The following is a 13,745-nucleotide window of genomic DNA, read 5'->3' on the forward strand; positions in this document are numbered from 1 at the left end:
AAAGACGGAAAATTCTTTTTGTTGATAGTGATATGTAGCCATTGGAACTTTGGTGGACTTCATGATGGTATAATCACTTGGGAAAACAGTTTGGCAGTTTTTAAAGTAAAGTTAATCATGCAGTCTAGCAATTCCATTCTTAGGTGTTTATTCAAGAGAAATCAACACATACTTAAAAAAGGGTTTACACAATGTTCATAGTAGCTTTATTTGCAGTAGGGAAAAAACATAAATACTGCTGATGTTCATCAGCTGGAGAATGTATAAACAAATTGTGCAATATCCATATGTATTTTATTTGTTGCTGTGCAACAAATGACTCAAAATTTAGTGGTTTAAGAAAACAGTTTATCTCACAGTTTGTATAGATGAGGAATCCAGGCGTGGCTTAGCTGGTCTCTTATGCACTGCAATCAGTATGTTATCTCAAGGCTCAACTAAGGAAGTATAAACTTTTGAGGTCATTGATGTGGTTGCTGACAGGATTCATTTCCATGCGAGCTGTTGAACCGAGACTCAGCTCTTCACTCACTCGTGGTTGGAGGCTGTCTTTTGTTCCTTACTATGTTTGCCTCTCTCTATACCAGTTTACAAGGCAGTTGGTTTCATCAGAGAGAACAAGTAAAGGGCAAGAGAGAGTGTGCTAGCAAGATGGAAACCAGTCTTGTAACCTATCTCAGAAGTCACATCCCATCACCATTATTACATTCTCTTCATCAGAAGTAACTTGGTACAGCTCACACTCATGGAGAGGGAATTACAAAGTGCATGAATACCATGAGGGTGGGGAGCACTGGAAGCCATTTCAGAAGCTGCCTACCTTACGATATAATGGAATACTACTAAATAATGAAAAAGAACTTTATTGGTACACACAATAGTGTAGATGAATGTCAAAAACATTATGCAGAGCAAAAGAACCCAGACATAAAAGATAACAAAACTAATCTTTAGAGTGAGAAGGAAGATCAGTGGTTGGGTGGGAGAAGGTTTTTGTTTCAAAGGAGTATAAATATCTTTTTGTGATATAGGAAATGTTCTTACCTTAATTGTGGTAGTGGTTGCAGTGGTGTACATATTTGTCAAAATTCATGAGTGAATTTTATTATATGTAAGTCATAATCTAAGTTGGGGTTTTTAAAAATATGCTATTGGATTTATTGGACTCTTTTTAAGTCTTTTTGCAGTTTTATTGAGATGTAATTGATATGCAACACTGTATACTTTTAAAGTGTACAGTGTAATGACTTGACTTGAATATATTGTAAAGTGATTACCACAGTAAGTTTAGTTAACATCCATCATCTTACATAAATACAAAAAAAGGTGAGCGGGAGTTTCTCCCTGTACTGGGGACTCTTAGGATTTACTTTTTTAACAACTTTGTTTGTTTATTTATTTTTAAACTCCCAACAATTCAATGTTAACAAAAATAATGATTTGTTTTCCACCATTTTTAAGGCTGGAAACAAAAATCTCTGACCAAAAAGTAGTTTTCCATTATCTAGTAAATGGGCATGCCTTACCAAAAGTATTGATTTGGAAGGTATATTCTAATAATGCCTCCAAAGGTGGTTAGTTAACATATACCCAAAGGAAAAGAAATAATAGGTACGGAAGTTTTTCTAAATAAGGGCATATTTCTTAAAATGACCCCCATGAACACCCAAACCCTTGGGGAAATCAATTTTTTTTCACTTTTATTTCAGATTCCCCCACTGAAGTTTCAACTTTAAAAATACCACATAGTAGTGTTAACCGTAGTCATCACGTTATGTATTATATCCCCAGTGCTTATTATATGATAACTGAAAGTTGTACCTTTTGAACACCTTCATTCAATTCCCAAGTCTCCACTTCTGGTTACTACAAATACCTCTTTTTCTGTGTGTTTCTTTTTCTTTCTTTTTTTTTTTTAGATACACATGTAAGTGACATATATAGTACTTGCTTTCTGTATCTGACTTCTTTCACTTAGCATAATGCCCTCAAGGTCTGTTCATGTTAACAGAATGGCAAAATTTCCTTCTTTTTTATATCTGAATAATATTGAAATGTATACATAAATCACAGCTTCTTTATTCATTCATCCATCAGTGGACACTTCAGTTGCTTCCATATTTTGGCTATTGTAGATAATGCTGCTATGAACATGAGGGTGCAGATGTCTCTTTGACATAGTGTTTTTGCTTCCTTTGGATATATTGCTGGATCATATGGTAGTTGTGTTTTTAATTTTTGAGGACCCTCCATGCTGTTTTCCCTAGTGGTTGTACTAATTTATAATTTCACCAGCAGTGCACAAGCATTCCCTTTTCTCCACATCTTTGCCAGCATTTATTGCTCGTCTTTCTGATAGAAACCATTCTAATAGGCATAAGATGATATCTCATTGTGGTTTGGACTTGTATTTCCCTAATAGTGATGTTGAGCACCTATTCATTTACCTGTTTGCCATTTGTATCTTTTTTGGAAAAATATCTGTTCAGGTTGTTTGCCACCCCCCCCCTTTTTTTTTAAAGATTTATTTGTTTAGAGAGTGAGAAGGAACAAGCGAGGGACAGAGAAGAGGGAGAGAATCCTTAAGCAGACTCCCCACTAAGTGCGGAGTGCAGTGCCGGGCTTGATCCCAGAACCGTGAGATCATGACCTGAGCTGAAACTAAGAGCCGGATGCTTAACCAACAGAGCTATCCAGGCGCCCTTGCCCATTTTTAATTGGATTGTTGGTGTGTGTGTGTGTGTGTGTGTGTGTGTGTGTGTGTGTGTGTTTTGCTATTGTGTTGTGAGTTCGTTATATATTTTGGATTAGCTCCTTATCGGATATATGGTTTGCAAGTTCAGTGGACTGCTCTTAATGATATCTGCGTATCTTTTCCAAGTAACATACTAGGGTGCTGTATTGGCAGTGCTGTCTTATGTTAAGATCCTTGGTGTTAGGCAGACCCAGATATGAATACTGGCTCTGAAACTTGCTGCATTCTAGTGCTTCACTGACCTAAATTATTTTGGATATTCCTAAAACAATAACTACTGTTTATTTATGATCTATACTGGCCAGGTACTATGCTAAACATTTATGTGTGTATTACTTTAGTTAATACAAATCAAAATAAACAACATTTTTTGAGACACATACTAGTACAAAATATTTCCATACCTTATGTGATTTAATGCAGCAACCCAATGAAGTGTTGGTACTATAATTATCCCCACTTTACAGAAGAAGAAATTGAGACCAACAGAATCAATTTTTAAAATATGAGGAACTCTGGTTGCTGTCAAGATTCTGGTTTTGTTTTCTATTCCTCTCTACCTGTGGAATTAGACTTTTTATATGTTACCCAAGCTTGTTGCAAAGAGTAACTAACTGTGACTTCAACTTAAAATCTCTTTTTGTTTTTTCTTTAAGAAACTTCTTTTAGATTATGAATACTAAGAGTATCTGCAGGAGTCTAGGTAGAAGGTGTCAGGTGAAGATCGGTTTCTTAAGAGGAAAGCACTCGGCAGACTTGGAAGAGCATAAGCTCAGTTCCAGACAAGTACAGCTCTAGAAATACCAATCTTAGCCATAAACAAAAAGGCAATGTTTAGATGTATTTGATATAAAAAGTATGGCTCATTTTTTTTTTACCATTTCCATAAAAGAAAAATTCTTTGTCAGCAGTGACATTTTTGAAGGCCAAAGTTGATAAAACTTTGTGCTTGTAAAATATATTATGACGTTTTATCAAAAGTGCCCAAATAGGAATTTTCTTTGGGGAAGTAAAACTGTGTAACTGAGACCATGAAGTGTTTGATTGTAGCACTGCTTGCTTTCGTAACTATATTTCCATAGTACATAGTACTTGTGTAGCATGAGGTTTTTTCCCCCTGCGTTCCCTTTGTCAGCATGGAATTATTTTTCTTCTTTTATATTTAACATAATCAGTTTTTTCAGTATTCAATCACTTATAAGTCAGTTGAATTATGTTTTAATCTAAAGTATAGACTAGGCTGGGTGGCTCAGTCGGGTTAAGCGTCTGACTTTTGATTTCGGCTCAGGTCATGATCTCAGGGTCATTCATGAGACTGAGCCCTCATCGGGCTCCATGCTGTATGTGAAGCCTGCTTAAGATTCTCTCCCTCTCCCTTTGCCCCTTTCCCTGCTTACGCACGTGCTTTCTGTCTCTGTAAAAATAAAGTATAAAAAAGTATACTTTTAAAAATACACTTTTTAAAAAAAGTAAGGACTAGCAACAACCTAATTAAAGTAGATATATGCAATACTTGTATATTCTGATTCAACAGTCTGCTTAATATAGTGTAGTTCCAGAAATTAGCTGATTGATTTATAAGTAGACTTGATTCCTGAAAAATAATTTGTGGAGCACTGGGAAAATTTTGATTCCTCAATGTTTTTCATTAGCATCATGTTCATTTTTGCCTTTTTGCCTTTAAGTCTTTTGTCTTCACTGAATAGAATAACTTTTAGTGTGGCACTCCTTCACAACCCAGCTATCCTTCAATCTGGGTTTAAGTCTCATCTCTCTCAAAATCTTCTCTATTTATCCAACACATGTTTTTTTCTTTTCTGAAATTTTGTTGCTTTTCTCTTTAACATAATTTAAATTGTCTTCTAGATTATATACATTGGCTATATTTTGTCAGCGTCTTTCAGGGATGTTATTTCCTTTTATCCTTAGACCCTAGAAATAGTTAAGAAAGGCAATATTATTCTCCATTTTACGATACAAAAACTAAAGAATCGATATTTGATTTCTTTAAGATAAGACTTCAACCCAAATCTTCATTCTGAAATATGCTTTGCTTATACTATACCACTTCAAGATTTATACTTTACCTGCTATTCCTACCACATGCTGAACACATAGTGGTATTGTCAGTTGACAGTAGGTCAGTTTAAAATAGGTTGTTTCTTTTCTTTTCTTTTTTTTTAATGTTTTTTTATTATATTATGTTAGTCACCATACAGTACATCCCTGGTTTTTGATGTTCAATGATTTATTAAAATAGGTTGTTTCTAATCAACCCCCCAGTCACTGGTATCTATTTCTTTTAAAAGCTATAATTGTAGAGTCTTTTGTCATAATTAATCTTGAAGCCTGAGTTCTTCAAAAGGGCCATTTGTTTGTTTAAGATTTGAAGTTTGGACTATAGAAGTGTTTCTTATTTATTCATCAGAGAAACATCATTGTGTACCAGATGCCTAATATTATTGGTAGCCTTAGGTATGGACAAATGTTGATTGCATTATTTTGTTAGTAATATTCAGTCTTTTCTTATTTATACAGGAGAGATTAAACAGATTCTAGAAAATGAACTTCAGATACCTGTGTCTAAAATGCTGTTGAAAGGCTGGAAGACTGGAGATGTGGAAGACAGTGTGAGTTTCTTAATTGCCTAGAAATAAAAGAAAATTAAGTCATGCAAGTGACTAAATGATATATAAAAATTGATTTTTATTAATTGTGTTACATATGACAGAAGTAGATTTTGGTACTAGTAACTTAGTTTAAGGAATCAGCAAACAGTGTTTTTCAAGTTAAAAAACATTTTCATGGTAAACCAACAGTAGTTTTGAATGAGTTAGGTATGTAAATGAAAACACTATATGGCATGTTTTTCCCATTTCTAACTGTTATGTAGGAGTTCGTTTGGCACTCTTTTTTGAGAGCTCTTACTTTTTTATCCAACCTCATAGGGTGTCAGTAAGTGCCCTGGAATAATAATTTACTGAACAATTACTTATTGGCCTGAAAGAAGTCATACACAATGTATACATGTATGCCAGAAATTGATTATGAAAAAGATGGTAATAATAAGACATTTTTTAAACTTGTAAATTTAATGGTAAGAATCTTTGTTTACTTGGGTAGTGGCTAGTGCATGGAATGAATTGTACTTTAAAAATTTTCATAAATTGTTGCAATTTTAAGGCAGTAGTTGCTGTTCTCAAGGACTCAGTAGCAGCCTCTGGTATTAAATGTTTCACACACTGTTTCTTTGTCTGACAGAGAGAGTGGGGAGAGATGGAATGAAATGAATTAACTCTCAAGTTTTAGATGTTTGAAGTGCAAATAATTATCAAATGGTTTCATAGTTATTAACTTGATATTTCAATATCTAGGCATAAACTTAGAATCTTCAACTTTTAGTTCAGTTCTTTGTTAATGACTTCTGGTAGACATTGTGCTTACAAATATTTATATGTGAGTTCATTTGGTATATGGAGATATTTGGGGTATTTCAATAAGATATTTATATGAATTTCACATTAGCAAGATATTTATAAATTTAGGTACAAGTTAACGATGTACTATTTTAGGGGTCAGCAGACTTTCTATCCAGAACCAGGTTATAAATATTTTAGGCTTTTCAAGCAATACAGTCTCCATTGCAGCTACTCATTTCTGCTGTCGTAGTGTGAAAGGAACCGTAGGCCATATGTGAAAGAGTGAGCCATGACTGTGTTCCAGTACATCCTTATTTATGGACACAGAAATTTGAATTTTATGTAATTTCGTATATCATGAAATACTCTTCTTTCGATTACTTCCCCCCCCCATTTAAAGTTGTAAAAATCGTCCCTAACTTCATAGGCCATATAAAAATAGGCAATAGGATAGATTTGTCCCATAGGCATAGTTTGCTGACCCCTGATGCTACATGGCTGTTGTAATTGAAACATATGTTAAAAAATAAAAAGTAATGCTACTTGAGTAAATCAACAACCTCAGCAGAAATAAAACACTAGAATGCATTAGTTTATATAACTGTATCATTTATTTGTTCATTTATTGAGAAATCTATGGATATGAATCAGTTGCACATGGCATTTTCAGTAGTTTGTGAAGAGAAAGGCAGTTATTTTGAAAATGTTTTTAAAGCTGTCTGTTCTAATATTTGAACATAATCTTTTGTCACCAACAACATTTTCAGTTACTTATTTTTGTATAATCTTTTCCTAAGGTCATTTCTGCTATTCCTATGCCATTAATTTTCTGATTGCTCCCAAATTTATATTTCCAGGTTATACTTCTGTGAATTCAAGTATCCAAATTGGTAATTCACTTTGTACTCGCATACCTTATCACATCCTTAAGTTAGCATGTTTAAAATGGAGCTCTTCGTTTTCCTTTCTGTGCCATTTCTCTACCAGTTTTCCCCGATAAACAGCAGCACTATATAGCCGCTGCTGAATCCAAAAATATGGGCATCCAGTCTTTTCCCATTTCAAACAACACCTAATCCTTTGGTAAGTCCTATAGCTTCTGTCTCCAAAATATATTTCAATTATGGTCACTTTTCAGTATTTTTATTTTGCTGCCTAATTTAGGCCATTAGCATCTTTTGCCTGGACCAGTATAATAGCTTCATCATTGTTTCTCCAGCTTCCTTTCCTGGGTTCTTTCTTACTTTCTCCACACAGCAGCCAGAATGATCTTTTAAGAATATAAATAAAATTTTATCACTCTCCTGTTAAAACAGTTTTTTATTGCACTTAGAATAAAATTCAAGCTACTCACCATAGTTCAAAAGGCATTGTACTATTTACCCACTGTTCACCTCTACAACCTCATCTTCAGCCTTTCTTACCCTCACTTTCCATGATGCAGCCATAGAAACACCCTTTTAATCCTTCTAATAGACCCAAGCACTTTATATCTTTACCTGTACCTTCAACTGCTTGGAATGCTTTACCCCCAGTTCTTCACGTGGGTGGCTCTATTTCATCCTTCAGGTCTCAGTTTAAACATTACTTTCTCTAACAGGCCTCTGTATAAAATTAGGTTCCCATCCCAGGAATTACTATTATAGTCCCATGAGTAAATGTTTGTGGAATGAATGAATGAATGAATAAATGACTTAAAGTATCCATTTATATAATCATGCCATATGTGATTTGAGGGGGAAGATTTAGTGGAAAGTCTTTGGATGGTGTCATGGCAAAAGGACAGTAGTGACTTGATCAAGTGGTAGGAGTAAACATTTGTCAGTAATCCAACAATTAAAATAATGAAAGATAGGGAGGTCGGGAGTTAAGATGGTGGAGGAGTAGGGGACCTCTTTTTCAGCCGGTTCCCTGAGTCGAGTTGGATAGGTACCAGACCAGCCTGAACATCCACGGAATCAGCCTGAGACGCAGGAAGATACATCTGGATCTCTACAAATGAACATCTCCAGCGCTGAGTATTGAGGTACGAAGCGGGGAGCTGTGAAACCGCACACAGATATCGGAAGATAAACGGAAGGGGGAGGGAACCGCTGCGTTTGGGCGCAGGGAAGCAGTAGCCACCTGCACGGGGGAGCGGGCGGACTCGCTGACCGGCACCCGGGAGAGAGCAGACTGAGACCATGAGCAGGGGAACGCGTGACCAGACTGAAACGAGCACCAGTGTGCTTACTGGAACCAGACTGAGACCAGGAGCTCCGGAGAACGCAGGGGCGGCTGGCGGCTGGCAGTGTTAGAAACACAAAGGACAGAGACGCGCTGGCCCTGGAAGTGAGGGCTGGGACGCCGGGTGTGTGACGCACATCCTGGGGCGCTGCAAGGTTGAGCAGCACCAACAGAAACAGAGTTAAAGTGGCCAGAACATCAGTGGGAACGGTCCGCGATCCCTCTGTTCTGAGACAGAGGCTGAGATTCGGCCACTGCTGCGCTGACTCTCAGAAGAGGCACAGCAAACCTCCAGGGAAAGCCGCCAGAGAACAAAAGCCTGGAATACCGGCTCACAGTGTGCCCATCTCCATCCCCCCTCACAGGGGACACGGAGACTGTACCAAAACAGGGTTGCCTGAATATCAGCGTGGCAGGCCCCTCCCCCAGAAGGCAGGCTGAAAAATCAAGAAGCCCACATCCCTAAGATCCTTATAAAACAAGGGTGCACGGCCTGGGTCCCGGTCAATAATTTGGGCTCTGGACAACCCCGCAACCTCTCCTCATCAGAATGACGAGAAGGAGAAATCCCCCCCAGCAAAGAAAAGACAATGAGTCTGTGGCCTCTGCCACAGAATTAATGGATATGGACATCACCAAATTATCAGAAATGGAATTCAGAGTAACAATGGTCAAGATGATGTGTAGACTTGAAAAAAGTATTAACGAAAATGTTAATGAGAATATAGAATCTCTAAGGGCGGAAATGAGAGGCGAATCTGGCAGAGAATTAAAAATTCTATGAGCCCAAATGCAGTCAAAACTAGAGGCTCTGAGCGCCAGGGTGAATGAGGCAGAAGTGCATTATCGCGATTTGGAGGATGGGTTAGTACAAGACAAAGCTAAAATAGAATCTGGACTTAAAAATCCACACTCAAGAATGTGGTTACGGAGATTACCGACTCAATGAAGCGTTCCAATGTCAGAATCATCGGCATCCCGAGGGTGGAGAAAAACAGAGGTCTAGAAGAGATATTTGAACAAATTGTAGCTGAAAACTTCCCTAATCTAGCAAGGGAAACAAACACTCGTGTCCAAGAGGCAGAGGGACCCCTCCCAAAGCTCAGCCATGACAAACCTACGCCACGTCCGTCATAGTGCATTCGCAAATATTAGATCCAAGGATACAGTATTGAAAGGGGCCAGGGCAAAGAAATTTCTCACGTACCAAGGCAAGGTATCAGAATTACGTCAGACCTGTCTCACACAGACCTGGAATGAGAGAAAGAGTTGAGCGGGGCATTTTAAAGCTCTTTCAGAGAAAAACATGCAGCCAAGGATCCTTTACCAGCAAGGCTGCCATTCAGATTGATGGAGAAATAAAGACCTGAGATAGTCGCAATTGACCAATTTCGTAACCACGAAACCAGCCCTACAGGAGATATTAAGGGGGGGTTCTATAAAGGTAAAAAGGCCCCAAGAGTGATACAAAACAGAAAGCCACAATCCATAGAAACAAAGACTTTACTGGCATCATGGCATCATTAAAATCATCTCTCTCAATATTCAGTCTCAATGTAAATGGCCTAAATGCTCCCATAGAACGCCACAGGGTTGCAGATTGGATAAAAAGACATGACCCATCCATTAGCTGTCTACAAGAGACTCATTTTGAACCTAAAGATACATTCAGACTGAAAGTAAAGGGATGGAATACCATCTTTCACGGCTAATGGACCTCAAAAGAAAGCTGGGGTAGCAATTCTCATATCAGACAGATTGGATTTTAAACTAAAGACTACAGTTAGAGACACAGAAGGGCACTATATTATTCTTAAAGGATGTGTGCAACAAGTGGATATGACAATTATAAATACATATGCCCCCAACAGGGGAGCAGCAAGATACACAAGCCAACTCTTAACCACAATAAAGAGACATATAGATAAAAATACGTTAATAGTAGGGGACCTCAACACTCCACTATCAGAAATAGACAGAACACCATGCAAAAATCGACAAAGAAACAAGCTTTGAATCCATACTGCCGCAGTTGGACCTCATAGATATATATAAATTCATCACCCCAGAACCAAAGAATACTCATTCTATTCTAATGCCCATGGAACATTCTCAAGAATAGACCATGTTCTGGGACACAAAACAGGTCTCAACTGATACCAAAAGACTGAAATTATTCCCTGCATATTCTCAGACCTCAACACTCTGAAATTGGAACTCAACCACAAGGAAAAATTCAGAAGAAACTCAAACACTTGGAGACTAAGAACCATCCTGCTCAGGAATGATTCGATAAACCAGGAAATCAAAATCAATTTAAACAATTTATGGAGACCAACGGGAATGAAAACACAACGGTCCAAAACCTATGGATACTGCAAAGGCCGTCCTAAGGAAATACATATGCCATCCAAGCCTCACTCAAAAGAATAGAAAATTCCTAAAATGCAGTTTTTATATTCTCACCTCAGAGCTGAACAAGCACAGAGGAGACCTAATCCACGCATGAGGAAGCAGTTGACCAAGATTAGAGCAGAAATCAATGAATCAGAAACCAGGAGTACAGTAGAGCAGATCAACAGAACTAGAAGCTGGTTCTTTGAGAGAATCAATAAAATTGACAGACCACTGGCAAGACTTATCCAAAAGAATAGAGAAAGGACCCAAATTAATAAAATTATGAATGGAAAAAGGAGAGGTCTGCAACACCAATGAAATTGGAAGGATTAGAAACTTTAATCAACAGCTTTATGCCAATAAATTAAGCAATCTGGAAGAGATGGAGGCCTTCCTGGAAACCTATAAAACTACCAAGACTGCAGGGAAGAAGATGATTTTTAAACAGGCTAATTAATTATGAAGAGATTGAGTCAGTGATAAACAACCTTTCAAAAACAAGACTCCAAGCCCGGACGGTTTTCAGGGGAATTCTACCAAATATTCAAAGAAGAAATAATACCTATTCTCCTAAAGCTATTTCAAAAAAATAGAAACAGAAGGAAAGCTACCAAACTCATTCTATGAGTCCAGAAATGGACCCTCGGCTCTTTGGGCAAGTAATCTTTGATAAAGCAGGAAAAAACATCCAGTGGAAAAAAGACAGTTTCTTCAATAAATGGTGCTGGGAAAATTGGGACAGCTACATACAAAAGAATGAAACTTGACCACTCTCTCACGCCATACACAAAGATAAACTCCAAATGGACAAAAGACCTCGATGTGAGACAGGAATCCATCAAAATCCTAGAGGAGAACGTAGGCAGCAACCTCTACGACATTGGCCAAAGCAACCTTTTTCATGACACATCTCCAAAGGCAAGAGAAACAAAAGATAAAATGAACTTGTGGGACTTCGTCAAGATAAAAAGCTTCTGCACGGCCAAGGAAACAGTCAAAAAAACTAAGAGGTAGCCCACGGAATGGGAGAATATATTTGCAAATGATGCTACAGATAAAAGACTGGTATCCAAGATCTACAAAGAACTTATCAAACTCAATACGCGAGAAACAAATAAACAAATCATAAAATGGGCAGAAGATATGAACAGACAGTTTTCCAATGACGACATACAAATGGCTAACAGACACATGAAAAAATGTTCAAAATCACTAGCCATCAGTGAAATTCAAATCAAAACCACACTAAGATACCACCTTATGCCAGTTAGAATGGCAAAAATTGACAAGGCAAGAAACAACAATTGCTGGAGAGGATGTGGAGAAAGGGGATCCCTCCTACATTGTTGGTGGGAATGCAAGTTGGTCAGCCACTCTGGAAAACAGTGTGGAGGTCCCTTAAAAAGTTAAAAATTGAGCTACCCTATGACCCAGCCATTGCACTACTGGGTATTTACCCCAAAGATACAGACGTAGTGAAGAGAAGGGCCATATGCACCCCAATGTTCATAGCAGCACTGTCCACGATAGCTAAATCGTGGAAGGAACCGAGATGCCCTTCAACAGATGACTGGATTAAGAAGTTGTGGTCCATATATACAATGGAATATTACTCAGCTATCAGAAAGAATGAGTTCTCAACATTTGCTGCAACATGGACGGGACTGGAGGAGATAATGCTAAGTGAAATAAGTCATGCAGAGAAAGACAATTATCATATGATTTCTCTCATCTATGGAACATAAGAACTAGGAAGATCGGTAGGGGAAGAAAGGGATAAAGAAAGGGGGGGTAATCAGAAGGGAGAATGAAGCATGAGAGAATATGTACTCTGAGAAACAAACTGAGGGCTTCAGAGGGGAGGGGGGTGGGGGAATGGGATAGACTGGTGATGGCTAGTAAGGAGGGCACGTATTGCATGGTGCACTGGGTGTTACACGCAACTATTGAATCATCGAACTTTACATCAGAAACCAGGGGTGTACTGTATGTAGCATAATTAAAATACTTTAAGAAAAAATAAAATAAAATTATATGCATATATTTAAAAAAATAAAATAATGAAAGATAGGAAGGTAAAAAATAATTTTCCTATGTGTATATGCATGTATTTTGTTTGCATGTTAACTCTATAGAGGTAACACAGATCACTTTCAAAAGGACTTACACACATTTGATATTAAGATTCGGAACTTAAAGGTGAAGTTATGAGTAATTGCCTACTACAGTGTTTTTGCAGACCATGAGCTACAAACCATTAATGGGATGTGAAGTGAATTGAGTGGGTTATAGTCAGCATTAAAAAAAAGAAATAGAATAGAAGATGTCAAAGTATATTGCAAGTAGTAAGGGTAAGTATTTTTATTTAACATATAGCTAATATTAGTCAAACGAAGTCCCAGTGTCCGTGGAGTAAGACTGTGTACTTAGTAAGATGCACCTTCTTGTGGAGGGATCAAGAATGAGTTCCTCATGTTTTATGCTTGGGTAAGATCAGCCCCCTGTCTCTATTTCTATCTGCAGGATTAAGAGAGATTCCTAGACATTCACTTCACTTGCTTTCCAACAGTTTCAGCCTTAACATTATTGTTTGATTATACCAGGACTAATTTTATTGTATCTTTACCCACTGTTTATGCCAGTCACTGCAAGAGTCTAAGATTCTCATATCCCCCCTCATTCAAATTTTCATAGTTTCTGCATAGGCCGTATCTTTCTCTATTCTTTTTCATCTGTAATACCTGAAACCTGTTTGCTATTCCCTGTGGAACTAATTTTACCATTAGCCAGATTCCTTCTTTTGTCAACCTCTTCCCTGCACATTCCTTTCACCATCTTCCTGTGACTGAAACCTGTCTTTCTGAGGACGTTATTTCTCTATAGCCATAGCCTTCTCAGTGTTAATTGCTTTTCTTTAGCAGCCATCATACCACTGGATTATCTGATAA

The 13,745-nt window shown here is 37.6% G+C and overlaps 1 protein-coding gene across 4 annotated transcripts in view; it reads left to right on the forward strand.

The window, feature by feature from the left end:
• The window catches only part of FAF1 (Fas associated factor 1), a 484,187-nt gene that overhangs the window by 187,428 nt on the left and 283,014 nt on the right, over positions 1 to 13,745 (forward strand). For all 4 annotated transcript variants that reach the window (XM_008699225.2, XM_040627323.1, XM_040627324.1 and 1 more), the window contains one exon: positions 5,294 to 5,385. In XM_008699225.2, the coding sequence (XP_008697447.1) occupies positions 5,294 to 5,385 (92 nt within the window). The remainder of the gene's footprint in view (positions 1 to 5,293; positions 5,386 to 13,745) is intronic.

This window comes from Ursus maritimus, unplaced genomic scaffold (assembly GCF_017311325.1).
Source record: "Ursus maritimus isolate PB19 unplaced genomic scaffold, ASM1731132v1 scaffold_12, whole genome shotgun sequence".
NCBI classification, from domain to species: Eukaryota; Metazoa; Chordata; class Mammalia; order Carnivora; family Ursidae; genus Ursus; species Ursus maritimus.